General features: G+C 41.5%; 3 protein-coding genes across 3 annotated transcripts in view; 2 read left to right on the forward strand and 1 right to left on the reverse strand.

Annotated features, from left to right (window-relative positions):
• LOC5520198 overlaps nt 1-6521 on the forward strand; it is a 40923-nt gene extending 34402 nt beyond the window's left edge. Inside the window, exons 9-10 of the mRNA XM_048719436.1 lie at nt 5178-5298; nt 5494-6521. Coding sequence (XP_048575393.1) covers nt 5178-5298; nt 5494-5551 — 179 coding nt within the window. The 3' untranslated portion in view covers nt 5552-6521. The remainder of the gene's footprint in view (nt 1-5177; nt 5299-5493) is intronic.
• A 991-nt stretch (nt 6522-7512) lies between these two features.
• LOC125557125 (uncharacterized protein K02A2.6-like) lies at nt 7513-8061 on the reverse strand. The gene has a single exon (XM_048719437.1). The coding sequence runs from the start codon at nt 8059-8061 to the stop codon at nt 7513-7515; it is 549 nt and encodes a 182-aa protein (XP_048575394.1).
• Nucleotides 8062-12104: 4043 nt separating this feature from the next.
• Nucleotides 12105-14326, forward strand: LOC116614414 (putative nuclease HARBI1). The gene is made up of 3 exons (XM_048719438.1): nt 12105-12656; nt 13204-13320; nt 14042-14326. The coding sequence occupies exons 1-3, from the start codon at nt 12105-12107 to the stop codon at nt 14324-14326; spliced, it is 954 nt and encodes a 317-aa protein (XP_048575395.1).
• Nucleotides 14327-16315: the final 1989 nt, after the last annotated feature.

Below are 16315 nucleotides of genomic sequence, written 5' to 3' on the forward strand. Positions count from 1 at the left end.
TGGCTGCAACATCCGTAGATCACGAGCCCTAAAAATAACATCGTATGTCATTCATCTGCGTTTCCTTCGCGCGCGGGAGATTCGAAGAGCAAATACTCTCTGAATGCTGCACGTCTGCATATTAAAAGAAAATGTCATAAAAAAACTGCTGCTTTTCGTTTGGATGTACCTATACATCGTGCTGCGATAGTCGGATGCATAGCTGTTACTGTTTGCAAATGTAGTTGTCTATTATGCACCAAAGGCGAAGACGTACATGTTTGGCTTAGAATTGACCGTTCCTCACGCCGCCACATTGTTGGAAATAAGGGGTTTTGGTAGGGATTCACCTCTAGCTTTGAAGGCGAAGCGAAGGTTGCTTGCTATTTAAGACCATTTACATTTTTTTGTGTGAGTGACGTTCTTTGCACGATAAGAATAGAATATTTTTTTTTCCTTATGAGTCTGCATAATTTTTGGACCAGTTTCTGATCTGTTCAAACCAACAAACAAAAAATAAGAAAGAAAGAAAAAAAAATGTTCCTACCCAACTGCTTTTTATACGAACAAAATCCATATTCGTTTCCCCGTGTTTTTTATTCAGTTTTATTATTTTATTATTATGTGTATGTGAAGGACCGCCTTTTGATTATTTCACGCGAGTGATGACTAAAATAGAAATTTAGCCTAAATCCGCTAAATAGCGCAAAAATCGCTGTAAGTTTTTTTTGACGTATTTCCAGCCCTACTCTGTATTTTCTATGCAGAAAATAGGTAATTTTTAATTTTTTTGTTATTAACAATTACCCCCCTTACTATTAGGTTCTGTTTCGGTTCTGTTTAGGTTCTAAGAAATTTTAGGTTCTAGGATCACCGTGGTTTTTAATTTGACCTCCATTTAATATTTGCAATGCTTGTCTTGATCATCTGTTGGTTTACAAAAAAGAAGCCAATTCGAGCAAAATTCTTCCAACTGCCGTCGACTTAGTTTGATCAAAATTGTAGTTCCATGAGTCACGATCGATCAACAAGCTCACACTTAAGCTATATAATACTAAGTACACGGAAGTAAGTCTTTTACCAGACGGCGCATACAATTTATAGAATGACTTTTACTTAAGTATAGTAACGTTACACGATGACTTTCACTTAACACGTTTCACCTTGCTTTTATAGATAGAGCTCATAAAAAATAAATGCAATACATAATTGAGTTAATTCATTTATTTATTGACTTATCGGGTTATATCCTTATCGTATACTATTTAGAAATCTACAAAACTGCAAGTATAAATTTAATCACCGCTCATTGGAACTGGGTTTACTAGCTAGACTGTAAATAATGGCCTTGGATTGATCGCTATGCAAACAGACCTTTGAAAATAACGGCGCTGATTCAGGTATAGCGAATATGGAGAACAATGTGCAGCCGCGGTTTACAAAAATAATAAAACTCGCCTACAGGCACCATGATGCCTTTTTGTTCCCATTATGCACCAGTCAATTGAAACCACGGCACCCCGACCCCCGGGACATAGCGGGGAAATTAACATTCATGTGGTGTGAAATGCGCGTTACTTTCCCGGCCACCAGGGCCTGTGACGCTGTTAAAAAACCCAGATACATGGCCCCGGTGTTTTCCGATAACGTCCCATTATCGAAAGACATACCTTTCTTTGAGCTGCCCTTTCCAGTGAACTAAACTTCAGCGAGATTAAGCGTATGCATACTACACCCACTTCCGGGCCCTCTCTAGTATTTTCACCACAGGCTACCCCAAATTTTAAATTTAACAGGCATCGATAGATAGAGAAAAAACTTTATTTTTTTCAGTCAATACCAGAGATATAGATTTGCAAGTATTTTTGTTGAAAGATTATAATTTGAATATGCCGGGGGGGAAAACGGGGAAGTCCAACGCAATTTCCGGTTCAGCGTTAATTCCCGCCCCCTTTTCCGGTCTGTTGAGGGCTTCTGTTAAATCCCCTGTCCCCCGGTGGACAACAGGTGTTAAATAGGTGTTAAAATCCCCCGCATGGCTGCGTTACCTCCCCGGTGTGTCCCGGGGGGCCGGGCTGTCAATTGACTGGTGCATTATTTGCGGATACCTGTAATGCGTTATCGAGAACTGCCTCTAATAATGATGGATCAGAGTTCAGACATTTTAAAAGTTATTTGTTTATGCAAATTGCCTCTTCATTCCCAGAAATAAGGGACATTAGCCAGCGGTTTCTCTGGGCTCGCATTTTGCTAGGCCCGCGAGGAATAACAGTGGTATCACAAATAAAAACAAGATTCCGGCCAGCACAGGGGCTTCCCTTTTGTTGTTACACTAGAAGTTTTTAATCAGGTTGACTAAAATTCCAAATAAAAGTAGTATTAGCGGTATTTAAACGTGCAAGAGGCATCTCTGATTTTAAACGTCCAATGATAATGTAAGTTCGGCAGTCTTGCTGAGGTTGGAAAACATTATATGCGAAAATTTAAAAAAAATGTATTTTAGAAAGGCTTTATGGTTCCCCTGTGTCTATCCCAGAAAGCCGTGGGGCCGTTTAAAAACAAAATGGAGAACGGACGAACGGAGAGAAGTTGTTCTTGCGGAGCGCACCGTTTTCCTTGCTTCAGTCTTATTTTAAAGACAACAATAATGGTTCCTGAACTAGGCATAACTACATAAAATGTTATTTCTTTGGAAACAAAATTGGAAGGCGCTACAGCCTATTTTATTGGCCAATTTGATGAAAGGACAGTCGATTTACCAATTTCGAGTCCTGCACCTGTGATGCGGCGAACAGTTCTACCTTTTAAACGACTACTTTTATGCCCGATTTCAATGAAATTACAGAGAATGTATGGAGGATTGTATGCTCTCAAGCGAACAAAAGTGCAATGTCCAAGGAACAATTATAGGGCTTTCTCTGGCATCATTTGAACGGAAAGTGTATCACTCGAATGGCAAGGTTTTTTTTTTCCGGGTCCTGCATCGTGAGCCCAAAATCTCTGAAACAAAAAAATTGATAAATTGTGATGTCTCCTCACATTTCCTTATAATAAATGGCAGCCATTTTGACATTGTATGTGCACTATTACGCATGCGCTGCGGCCATGTTGTCTCTTATTTCTGGGAATGAGTCGTCGCCTTTGAAGTATGGATTGTACCCTATGCTTTCAATGTCTGTGCTGCTGCCGTCACCTAATACTGTTTGTTCTCCGATTTAAAGTTTCTACCTTTCAGTTTAGGACGTGCTTGAAAATTACCCCGTGTAGCTGGGGATGTTAAAAGTTTTAGAATATACTTCACCTGAATTATATTTTAATTGAGATTTGAGGAGCTCGTTCTGCGTCGTCGCTCAGAAAGATGCATGCATGGCTGATATACCCAAAGGATAAACAATCACACCGATGTTCTAGAAAAAATCCTTTTCAAATATGTGGTTTTGGTTTCTAACTGCTAGAACCATGGTAGTAATGGCCTTATCAAAATTACTGTACAAATGATGTCGATGATATTAAAGTATATTATCCAGACAAGCTTTAATACACTTTATGCATATATAATGCATAAATATGATACCTGCGCACAACCCTCAGCCGCGTGTGAAAGTATATATGCAACCAGGGGCTCATAGATAGGGGCGCCACTCTCCAGTATTATATGGGAGGGAAGAAAGTCTTTTGCAAGAGGTGTCGGTTCTCATGCGTCTTATTTGAATGATAATACACGGATCGTGATTGGCTTGCTTGCCATTGCGCGGACGATTCTCGAAATATGGTACCAAAAGTTTGATTGGCTCAAAGCGGGAAATGAATGTAGTTCGAGTCTGAGAAGCCTTTACGGGCGGGGAGTGTTGTGTGACTCCGACCGCTTGGGGCTGCAAAGGAGACTTACAGCCGATTGGGTTATCATGTTATTTTCAGAAACAAGGATCCCGAGAGTCTTGTATCTGTTTCATTTTGGTCCGCACAATATCCAGTAATGGCGAAAGTTCGTTATGCCGGATTAGTTAGCCGCTTTAGCGGAACATCGCCCCTCCACACTTGAACGAATGCCCGTTAGTTCATATGGAGTCTAGAAAAAGAGCATCAGAATTTATATCAGACGAGAGCAACCACAAGAAGCAATGTTTTCAATCAGTGGAAGACAAAAAGTGTACGCCGATAAAGTGCGGTGGCGACGAAAATGAGGACAAACTTGAAACAACCTCCACGGGCCGTGAAAAACTACGCTAGAAACTCCTCTGGAAACAGAGTGAAGAAAGTCTTTTGCAATGTCGTGAAGGCGGAACAATGTAAGCGTTGTTAGAAATTGGTTTCGTGTCTGATTTGATCGAGTTAAGCCCACAACACTCGGTGTTTCCTGCAACAAGTGAAAATCCTCCCCATGTATTTGCCATCTTCCCGTCGAAAATCCAAGCTTGATGAAGGAATCGGCACTTTTCATCCAGTGCGGATGTTTTTCGGCTCATATGGATCTTGGAAAGTGCAAAGTGAATTGTTTAACCACGTTGTAATAGATTCTGGACTAGTGCAGAAGTTTGCATTTGAAACAGCGGATGTAGCATCACTTGTCGCGAAATGGTTTTCGCCCGCACACCCCTGCGTTGATTGGCTAGTTCTTGCGGGATTGTTGTTTCTAAAAATAGTGTGATTACCAAACCGGCCATACCAAATTTACAATACATGAGTGACGCCCCTATTTATGAGCCCCTGATACAGCAGAAATGCCGTTTTAGGACTGTGTGTTTTATTTGTATCTGATTATAGCTATTGAGTTCATCGTAATTTGATGTGCAATGGTCCGAATCTTTTTGTATGTAGAATAAAAAAAACTAAGCCTGTCTCGGGTGTCGATATTTTTTGTAAATAAGCCCTTTTTATCTAGAGATAAAACAGATTTTGAAATAAACGCCTCCCTCGTATAAGCGACTTCCAATCGCCTCGACGGTTGTAGCGGTCTGACTGACAAATCATCAGGATCATGGAGTCATAAATGACACACATTTAGTTTTCACACAATGGATTAGACGGATAGCAAAAAGGTTGGGAAAAAACGGAAGGAAAAATAGATAGTTGAGATAAAATGATGTGCGCATCGTTATGCTAAACATTAATTCTATCTCATTTTTTTTTTAATAATAACGTTTTATTACAATAGTGTAGTCGTATGATTATATACTCATTATTTCTATCTTTTTAAGATTATAACGAGTCAAGTCATCCTATCCTACCAGATTTCCAGTTGAGACATGGCCAGTTCGTCGAAAGACTCGGCCAGTTGTTTGGAAGGCTCGGTCAGTTTGTTGACCGCTGGTGTGGAAGGTATGACCCTGGGACAAGGCACTAAAGACGACAAAAAAGAACAAGTACACGCTGAAGACGACAAAAAAGAACAAGTACACGCTGAAGACGACAAAAAAGAACAAGTACACGCTGAAGACGACAAAAAAGAACAAGTACACGCTGAAGACGACAAAAAAGAACAAGTACACGCTGAAGACGACAAAAAAGAAAAAGGTATGACCCTGGGACAAGGCACTGTCTTCAAGGTAATGAGTATGAATGTTGGGTATAATAAAAAAGGCGACAAAACAGAAAAAGCACGCGCTGAAGAGAGAATAAAAGAAGTGGTCGTCCTGCTGAATAATGAAAACCCCGATCTTGTTTTTTTGCAAGAGTGTCCAAGGCCTAAAATGCTCGCAGAAAAGCTCGCAAAAGAGCTCCCTCCCAAACCTTGGGAGGTTTGGGAGGGAGTGAAAGACAATTGGGATAGCTATTCATGCATCATTTCCAATAAAGATAAAATAGAAGTCGAAGGACACGACTTTTACAAAATTTATCTTAATCTTGGGAAAAAAGAGATTTCGGGTGAAGGGCAATTTCTTCAAAGGTTGTTTGTCAGACAGGTCAAAGGCGACGGGTCGTTGGTCGCTTCCTATCACGGACGTCAAAATGCAATAGGGGGAAACGGGTCCCTAACAGATGAGAAAAAGAAAACTATTTTTAGGGATTTACTAAAACTGCTAGATGAAGTTTGCAAGAAAGCAAAATGCCACGTTCTTATTGGAGGTGACTTCAATCTTAAGTATGCGATAGCTGAAACAGTAGTTACAGAAGTAGTTCAAGAAAGATCAAACCAGTACAACCTGCACACAAATGGCTACCAGAATAAGCCAAGGAAAAAAATGGTGGACTATTTTATGTATAACGGTCCACAAGAAGATGTCAGGAATGTTCGAGTTGGGAATGCGACTGACCTGTTTGATCATAAACCTCTTTATGCAGATTTTAAGCTAAAATAAACCCGCCCAGAACAGACATGGAAAGAAAGAACGTTAAACCAGCTTCTCCACCAGTGTATGTTTAAGGTACCTCTAGCGAGACTGATGGCAATAAGGGGAAGATCATTATTTACCGGGGGATACACCTTGTTATTGTATATTATACTTATATTATTGTAGACAAAAATGTATTGTAAAGTTTCCTTTTAAAACACATCTACTTAATCAATTTTTATATATAGTAATAAAACATCACTCAAACAACGATGTCCTTTTTTTCATACCCGAAACAAACAACTAGTCAAAGCGAAAAATCAAGCAAAAAAGACAAGAAACAAATAAAAAAAGAAGAAATAATAGAAGAAAAGAAGAAGAAGAACTTGTGTCTTGATTTTCTAGGTAATATTTATTAGAAAACAACAACGTAGTTTACAAGGTCCGAGCTGTGTCAGCCATGCTTTCATGAGTGCGTCCTATTCTAAGTGACGTCACTTAAAACTACAAGAGACTGTCAATCAACTATCGTGACATCTCCCCCCTAAAAGGAGATACTGCTTATCAAACGTAATATGAACGTTACAGTCTTAATATTAGTCCATAGAACTCTTCAATGTATCTCATTGGTTTTTTAACAGTTCTACCACTACGGGTTTTGAGCTCCCTAGTATTAGCATCATCAAACTGCTCAGCTCCTGTAGAGTCATCAACATCTTGAGTGTCATCGCTCTTGACATCCTCTTCTTCCGGTAGCTCGTAGGGAATAATATCTTGATCCATCCCAGCTGAAGGACGTAAATGACGACGATTTCGCTTCAGAAGACTTGAGTTAGACGTTTCTACTAAGTACGATCTGTTACGAGTGTCTGCTGCAACAATTCGACCTTGCGTTTTCCATCCTTTTTCATTATCAAGTTTGACTCTTACTTGATCTCCTTCTTCGAGTACAGGTAGTGATCTAACGCCGTGACGATCATCGAATGACTTCTTGTATCTCTGCTTGGTTTTCTCGTCGGCTTTTCTCACCTCTGTGATTTGGCGTCTTTGGATGTAAATTATCATTTAGTGTAGGCAATCTTGTGCGTATTTCGCGACCCATTATAAGTTTCTGTGTTGCTCTATCAGTCATCAATGCTAAGAAAGGATCCTCTTGTTTCAGAATCCTATTCGCAATTCGTACTCCACTTTCCGCTTCACCATTTCCTTGAGGGAAATGTGGGGTCGATGGATCGTGCGTAAAACCATACTCCTTACTGAACTACTCGAACTCCTTAGATGTGAACTGAGGTCCCCCATCACTCTTTACTAGTTCGGGTATTCCCCATCTCGCAAACATGTTCTTAAGTTCACCAATCACTCGTTTGGAGGTAGTATGAGGTGACTTTGTAGTGTGTGCGATTTCAATATACCTTGAATAGTAGTCTGTGACGATAAAATAATCTTGACCATCCGACATTGCAAGATCTGCTGCAATCATCTGCCATGGTCTATCTGGTAGGGGTGTGGTTCTTAGAGGTTCTTTCCTCTGCGTAGGCTGGTTGACTAAACAGAATTCACATGACGCAACCTTCTGTGCGATACCTCTGCTTAAACCAGGCCACCAGACGGAGAGACGTTCTCTCTCGCGGCACTTTGTTACACCCTGGTGTCCATCATGGATTCTGTCCAAGACGTAACCGCGCATCGATTCTGGGATCACAATACGACTTCCAAACACGAGCTTGCCATTGACTTCTGATAGTTCGTTACGAATTCCAAAATACTCTCGTATTTTTTTTCGGGAACCTGTTTTGGATGCATCGGCCATCCATTTCTAACGTATTCCAATACTAACTTAAGCTTGGAATCTTCCTGAGTTTCTTGCTTTATCTCTCGGAAGTTTATCTTTCGCAATTCTAGTGTTCACTACTGAGTCTACGTATGCTTTAACATCTTCGCTGTCTGACACATTTGACTTAAGTGGGTTTCTGCTCAGTGTGTCTGCTATTACAAGTTCCTTACCAGGTATGTGCACTGCTTTCGCATTAAACCTCATCAGGCGCATTAGCAGGCGTTGACATCTCACGGGTGTCTTATCCAAATCCTTACAGTTAATCAGCGGTATTAGCGGTTTGTGATCTGTAAGAAGTGTGAAAGATTCTAGACCAATCAGATAACGTGAAAAATCTCTCACAAGTCAACACGGATGCCAAACATTCCTTCTCGATCTGCGAGTATCTGGTCTCTGCTGGTGTTAGTGTTCGCGAGCAGAATGCTACTGGACGCAATTTCCCTTTGTCTGCCTGAAGTAGAACTCCCCCTATTCCGTAGCTACTAGCGTCTGCGCTAACAGTGATCGCCTTGTTTGGATCGTAAAATGTTAGAACTGGCGTTGTGGATACTCTTTGACCTTATCAAAGGCTTCTTGTTGTACTTCGGTCCACTGCCAGACTGTATCTGACTTAAGCAAGTCGTTCATTGGAGCCATGACTGTGGATAAGTTGTGTAGGAATTTGCCAAGGTAGTTAATCATGCCTGTCACTTGGCGTAACTCAGTGACATTCTCTGGCGCTGCGAGTGCTTGGATAGCTCTCACTTTCTCGGGGTTTGGACTAATGCCTTGCTGGTTAATCACATGTCCGAAATAAGAGATTTCTTTCTTTCGGAACTCACACTTTTCTTTGTTCAGCTTCAAACCCGATTCTTCAATGATCTTCAAAGTCTCGCGTAATCTTTTGTCTTGTTCTTCCGGGGTTTTCCCGACGATAATGACGTCATCCATTATCGCGTATGCTCCTTCTTGGTTCTTCAACAAATCTGTCATGCATCGCTGGAATATCTCGGGGGCAGAGGTTATACCAAACGGCAATCTTCGGAAACAAAATCTGCCTTGTGGTGTGATGAAGGTCGTAAGCTTTGCGCTTTCATCTGTGAGGGGTATTTGCCAAAATCCACTTGACGCGTCGGACTTTAAAAAACAAGGTCACTCCAACCATCTTGGGCGCAACATCATCAAGGGTTGGCAGGACATATCTCTCTCGCTTCACAGATTCATTTAGTCGTCTCAGATCAACTCTTTGCGACTGGAATCATAGGCGCGCACCAATCAGTAGACTCTGTAATTTCCTCAATTATACCTTCGCGCTTAAGTCTATCCAGCCCACTCTCGACTTTAGGTAAGAGTGGGAACGGGATTTGTCTGGCGGTATTGACGTGATACGGTTGTGCACCCTCTCGTAACTCGATTTTCACTGGCGCACAATTAAGAAGACCAATATCTCCGAATACGTCAAACGAAACTTCTCCGACTCTCTGTACTAGACCCATTTTACAAGCAGTGTCCCGTCCTAGTAAATTGTTCACTTGCTCTTCTGCAATAACAAACATCTTAACCTGGTATGCCCCCCCCATTTAGATTAGCTTCAGTCAGAAATTGTCCTTTACAGATGAGTTTTCCTCCTGGACTTGAAATATCAGCGCGCTATGGCTCTAGCTTTGGAGGGTTTGGGAGATGATTATAAGTCGATTCCGACAAAACTGTAATATCAGCCCCCGTGTCAATCTTGAAATTAACAGGTTTCTGGTTGATTAACAAATCAACTGTCCATGGATTCTTTGTTCCGTCCGATTCTACATCTCCTAAGAAAAATCGCTGGTCTCCCTGTGGTTGTGTAACCTCATTAGCATTCATAGGTGCCGCAAAATGATTGTATTTATTACACTTGTTGCACTTTTTTCCTTTAGCGGGACAAACATCATTATTAGGGTGTGTGCGGGCGCACCTGTCGCATTTCTTAGCTCCTGTTTTTTTTTTCTTGCCCCTTGTTTTGTTCTTTGAACTTCCGGTTTCTACCCTGCGTGCGGGAACCCTGTGGTTTACGGTGAACTTCTTCGAGCAATTTGTTTGGACTTTGGTCTGAAATTTGAGATTTGATCAACTCGGATTGTCGAGCCATTTGTATTGCTGAATCCATAAATCCGATTTCATTTGTAACTTCTTAGATAGTTCTTTATCTAGAGTTCCAATGACAATTCTATCTCTAATTTGCTCGTCGTTTAGATCCCCAAATTCACAATACTCAGCTAATTAGTACAGGTTTCTTATGAATGATTCTGCCGATTCTCCCGGTATTTAAGATCTCTGATGGAATTTCGCTCGCTCATGAATAACATTTCTCTTTGGAATAAAATAATAATCATATTTCTTTAGGACTTTCTCTAAGTCTTTCTTGTCAGCTTCTGACCCAAAATCAAAGGACTTGAGAACGTTTTCCGCTTCAATTCCCATTGAATAAACGAGCGTGTTTACCTGTATTTCGCCTTCTTCCTCCGTAAGTTTCCTAGCAATCGCGTATCGCTCGAACTTCTGCTTCCATTCCGGCCACTTTAAAGGCTTGGTGAAGTCGAAGAACTCCGGTGGATTCAGGAATCTCGCCGCTGCCGCCATGTCTTGATTTTCTAGATAATATTTATTAGAAACAACAACGTAGTTTACAAGGTCCGAGCTGTGTCAGCCATGCTTTCATGAGAGCCCGGGGAAAATGGTCTCCTAACGTGCTCGTTTGCTGGAGTTGTTGTTGGCCGCGCTTTTTATTGCACGTCAATGGCACGTCAATGTTATTTGTCCATCATCGGCTCGTTTTAGGTCTCCTCGGTGCTTTGCAACGAACGCCTGGTAGTTTTCGTAAGGAAGCGCTCCCGTGTGTGTTTGGAGGGGATAGAAACCCAGAGAATCAGTGGAAATTGGCTAGGTGTTCGACAAGCAAATTTAAGACCCCTCGAAAAATACTCGTCGAACCCCTTGCCGGTATCCTCTGATTCTCGGAGTTTCTATTTTCGCTCAAAACACTCGGGAACGCTTGCTGCGCAGGCTACTAGTACGATTACGGATTGGTTTAGTCCCTTTGCTGTTTCGAGCTGTTCAATATTGTATTTTTCACACTTCGTCTTACTATGCAACGATTAATACATTCCTTGCGGTTAATACTTGGGCGCCAAATTCGTATTCGGAGACCATGCATTGCTGCGCTCGACCAGAAGAGGCAGAAGCGAGGGAGGGATGATGATGGCGGACCCGTGTGCTGCTCACGAAGTGACCGGGCCATCTCTTCCCCCCCCCCCCCCCCCCCAAAAGCGATGGTAAGTTGTCAACAAAGACGTATGTGGTTGCCGGTCAATTGACTTCGCCACAAAACGAATTATTCAAGATTTTCCCCGACGAGATTCGCAGCATCGAGACCGATCAGCTACAATCTACGGAGTCGAAGCTCGTCAACAAACAGCCGAAAACCTACGTCACAACCATGTTTGGTCTCTGCGCCTGGTTGTTGCGGCAATGAGATTTATCTAAAGTTGATTTTTTATCAACAAAGAAGTTTGAAGAAGTAATTTCTGCTATAAATGCGGTGGATAGCAAAAGAGTCGATTTTGGCGGGACAAATAAGCAAGATGGCGCCAAAAACAAAACTGGCGGGAAAGACGGACATCAAATGCTCTTCTCTACTCGCAGAAAGCCAACCAGCCCTAATTCTTCAACATTATCATTTTGTTCTACTGCAAAGTCAGTCAGCCCTAATCCTTTAATATTATCATCCTGTTCTACTCCAAAGTCAGTCAGCCCTAATTCTTCAATATTATCATCCTTTTCTACTCCAAATATCACCTGGGGCCGGTTCCTGAAAAGCCGATTAGCGCTAACCCAGGGTTAAATTAACCCTAACCCATGATTAAATTTTTACCCCCTGATTAGTTCTGTTCCCGAAACGCCGGTTAGCGCTAACCCAGGGTTAGTTTGGGGAATAAATCTAACCCTGCTCGCGAGGTGGGTTAACTCGCTAATCCATGGATTAGCGCAAGCTGGCAAAAAACAAAATGGCGGATTTGTTGTTTTGCCGGGTCGGGGAAGCTTACCCGCAAGCTCGCGAACGCCGCTTTCGCTTGTTTAACGGAAGCCTTGATGACTTTCTCAACGACAAAGAGGTCAAATCGAGGTTCCGCTTTCGGAAAGACACAATTGAGTGTATAACACAGTTTTTGAGGGAGGAATTAAGCCGGGATACGCGACGAAATCAAGCACTTGCTCCAATAGTCCAAGTTCTTGTCGCACTACGCTTTTACGCTTCGGGGAGTTTTTTGCAAATCATAGGCGATACATTTGGCCTTCCAAAGTCTACCGTTTCCCGTTGCGTCTCAGATGTGACAAGAGCGCTTGTTAGCAAAGCTGACCGCTTCATCAAATGGCCTTCGCGAGAGAGGCAAAGGGAGATAAAGCAGGCATTTTACGACAAGCACGGCTTCCCTGGAGTTATCGGCTGTATTGACGGGACTCATGTAAAGCTCCAGGCCCCGACAAATTATGAGAACGATTATGTCAATCGGAAGGGCAGCACAGCATTAACGTGCAAGCCGTGTGTGACAACAAAGGTAAAATATTTTAAGGTGTGAAGATGGGGGGGGGTATAAAACAACAACTTCACTGCATGCCAAGTAATTGCAGAGGCAGCCAAGGAACTTATGCAAAACTCTAAGGCTGAAAGCAGTTGTTTTTTTATATATCTTTTGAAAACCTTGCAGGTTCTTACCAGAGGATGGTTGGGATAGATGCACCCTCTTAATAATAATAACAACAACAAGAATAATATCAATCAATCAGCTCTTAATCAGCCAAACAATATTTCTCTTATTTTAAGAATGGGTCCCCCTCACAATACAAGCACACGGCTTGTTTGCATCCTTTAGATTTATCTATTTGCTATGGGGGTGAAGGGAAGGACTTGACCCAAAAATTTACTAATACATACATTGATCCTCTATCGTCCTTATCCAGCTTTGCTTTTACTTTTTTATTTATTGTTTTTATTAAGATGAACTTGTTTCAACTTTATTTTTTGCAGGTCTCTTTACCAACATTGTTGCCCGTTGGCCTGGTAGTACTCATGATGCTTTCATATTTCGGAATTCATCTATTCAGAATACGCTGGAAAGGGAGCACACAAGGATAGATGAGGGGTACTTGTTAGGGGACAGTGGGTATCCATGCCGCCCCTTCCTCATGACACCCTATCCTAACCCAGCCAACCAGCATCAGGTAAGGGAGTGTTCATTAAATACACCGAGGGGGGGGGGGGGAAGATTGTGGGGGGGGGGCTCCTAAAATGTTTAGCCAAGAAAAGGGGGGGCTCCGAATAAAAAGGTCCTCTAAGGGAAAAAGAAAGAAAATTTTGGGGTTCTATAAGGGGGGCACCGAAAAAAATTGTTTACAATGAAAGGGGGCTCCGAAATTTTAAGGTGTCTTGGGTAAAAATCTTCCCTCCCCCCCTCAGTGTGATTAATGAACACTCCCTAAGAATTTTTTTAAATAATGAGACAACTAAATTGTTGTATATTTTCATAACTTCTCCACTACCACTGATAGTAGTAATACCCAATAAATTCAATAAATCTGAAAAGTGAAAATGTGCACTAAAAAGGAACTGCACTAAGTGGATATCATGGCACTCAATTAAAAAAAGTCTACATGTTACAACACCTGAATAATAGATTGAAACTTTTTATGTATGATTTAAATAATAGGAAATTATCCAGGAAATAACCCACAATTCTTAGTGCTTTTTTATAAAACCTATGCAACACTGTCGTAGTCAAGCCAGCATACAAGAGAACAAGGATATTAGAGTGTATACGAGTTAAACAATCTAAAGTGCATTTCACACTAATACCTTGGTATACAGTTATCTATACATACCATAGACAGATGCACAAAATTTATTTCAATCCATTTATATATATATTTTTTACTATGTTATTAGGAAGACTTCAATGAAGCCCATTCAAAAACAAGGGTTAAAATTGAACAATGCTTTGGCCTATTCAAGAGGCGGTTCCACCTTATGCACGGTGAGGTCAGAATGAAGCCCGAGAAAGTCAGCCAGTTATTAGGAGCTTGTGCTGTATTGCATAATATCGCAATCTTGAGAAATGACATATATGATGGCCCAGCAGCTGGACCTGATGATGAGCCAGATCTGAATGTGTATCAGGGCCCTGAGGATGGAAAGATCATTAGAGACTTTATTTCAAACTCCAATTTTTAAGATATGTTGCTTTTGTATTTGTCCTACCCCAGTATCATCACAGCACTGGACCCAAAAGCTACAATAAAAAACTTTCAGGCAGTCAATGGACAGTAAAATCCAACAAAGGTATTCTCACATGCTGCTATTAATTGTTTTCTGCTGTCTTCATTGCGTTGTTGATTGGTTGAGGGCTTTAAGAAGTTTGGGAATACATTAGAACTGTGGTTTTCCCTGCCCGATTTCGCGCTAGTTCTAGTTTCTGGAGTGGATCGAGCGATTTGTCTTCTTCGACAACTGCGTTTCTTCGCCAGCTAACGTCTTTTTTGAACTCGTATCCAATATTTTCTATAAGTCTACGAAATCGCTCGATCTCAAACAACTTGTAAGAAATCCGCATAGCAACATCCCGTAAAACTGGTGGACGAAAATGATGCGTCCTTTTCACACTGTCGGGCCGTGGGCTCCCAAGTTCGCTGATTAAATTCAATATGAAGGCCTCTGGTACTAAATTGAATTCAATCTGGTCCTGGAGGGAGAAGCTGGCAATTTCAACCCGGTGATTATCGACTTCGGGAGCGCCGTCAACGCAAGCCTGGCTAAATGCCGCGTGCCACGGGCCCACCACTTGAGCCACAGACTCATACATCGCCCCCGAAGTTGTAAACGTAAAGGGCAAGCCTTCACCAAGTAAGGATATTTTTCCTTTTGTAAAATGGCTATCTTTGTTGCGGCACGTTGTAATCTATCTAATGTAATCTATCCGTGATTCCGGCGATACAGCTTGCGACAAAGCAGTCGAGTGAGATGCGCCCTAAATTAGAAAGCCTGAAATATCCGTTTTCCGGATTATAGAGTCGGCTAACGAAACGGCATTAAATAAGTTTTGATTACTAGATACAACACGCCTATTTACAGAAACGTTTGCCTTACTCGGTTGATATCAATTGCATTCTTTTAGTGTTTTGTTCATAAATAACGTTTTGTAAATACTGTTTTAAAGTTATAGAGTATTAAAATGATTTCTTCCTATTGTTGCTGTTATTATTAGTTTAACATTTACTTGCCTTGAGTGTAGTTATTTATGCTTCGCTACTGAAAACTGTTTGACTAGATATTGATAGAAATATAAACAAGGACCCATTAGCGGTAACATTACACCCTGTGAGATGTCAAGCGCATAAAGCCAGGCCGCTCAAAGGTGTTGCGGATTAAAACACCATCTTGAGTGTAAGGGTGGTTTGGACTCACCCTTACGTCACTTTTTTTGAGAAGAAGAAGAAGAAGAAGAAGAAGAAGAAGAAGAAGAAGAAGAAGAAGAAGAAGAAGAAAAAGAAGAAAGAAGAAGAAGAAGAAGAAGAAGAAGAAGGAAGAAGAAGAAGAAGAAGAAGAAGAAGAAGAAGAAGAAATAAGGAGAAGAAGAAGAAGAAGAAGAAGAAGAAGAAGAAGAAGAAGAAGAAGAAGAAGAAGAAGAAGAAGAAGAAGAAGAAGAAAGAAGAAGAAGAAGGAGAAAGCAAGGGAGAAAAATGTACCTAGTCAAAGGTCTGTGTCCACATACCACAATGCCGTCCCCCCCTCCTTCCCCAAGCAACCTTACGTAGACGTGTAGGGGTAAGGTGAATTGGCTAGCCACTCATTCACTTTGAAACACGTCTCAAATGCGAACTCCTTTCTCACTAGACCTTCTCCATCTTTTCTCCCACCCCCTAGCATCCCTCGGCTCCCAGTTTCATTCCTCTCCTTCGCATTTGACTAGTACCTGGTCTTATCTCCTGATGATAAACCTTGTGCTAGAATATACGTAAGGTTGCTTAACATTTCGAAGAGCTCTACGAAATATCCCACCTTTCCATTTTGTAACTCTATATATTTGTTTTTGTTATCCCCATTCTTGCCATTCCACGTCATCATATATGTTCCACATTTCCCTCCCTTCCAGATTATCTATCCACCTAACACCCCCCCCACCACCACCACCACCATCAACAGCACCACCACCATCACCCACCC

This window comes from Nematostella vectensis, chromosome 12 (genome assembly GCF_932526225.1).
Source record: "Nematostella vectensis chromosome 12, jaNemVect1.1, whole genome shotgun sequence".
NCBI lineage: Eukaryota > Metazoa > Cnidaria > Anthozoa > Actiniaria > Edwardsiidae > Nematostella > Nematostella vectensis.

Coding starts and splice junctions, on each gene's coding strand:
- LOC125557125 (XM_048719437.1), bottom strand. CDS start 8,061: ATGGCCGATGCATCCAAAACAGGTTCCCGAAAAAAAATACGAGAGTAT.
- LOC116614414 (XM_048719438.1), top strand. CDS start 12,105: ATGGCGGATTTGTTGTTTTGCCGGGTCGGGGAAGCTTACCCGCAAGCT. Junction 12,657..13,203: donor AGCCGTGTGTGACAACAAAG/GTAAAATATTTT, acceptor TCATCTATTCAG/AATACGCTGGAAAGGGAGCA. Junction 13,321..14,041: donor ACCCAGCCAACCAGCATCAG/GTAAGGGAGTGT, acceptor CTATGTTATTAG/GAAGACTTCAATGAAGCCCA.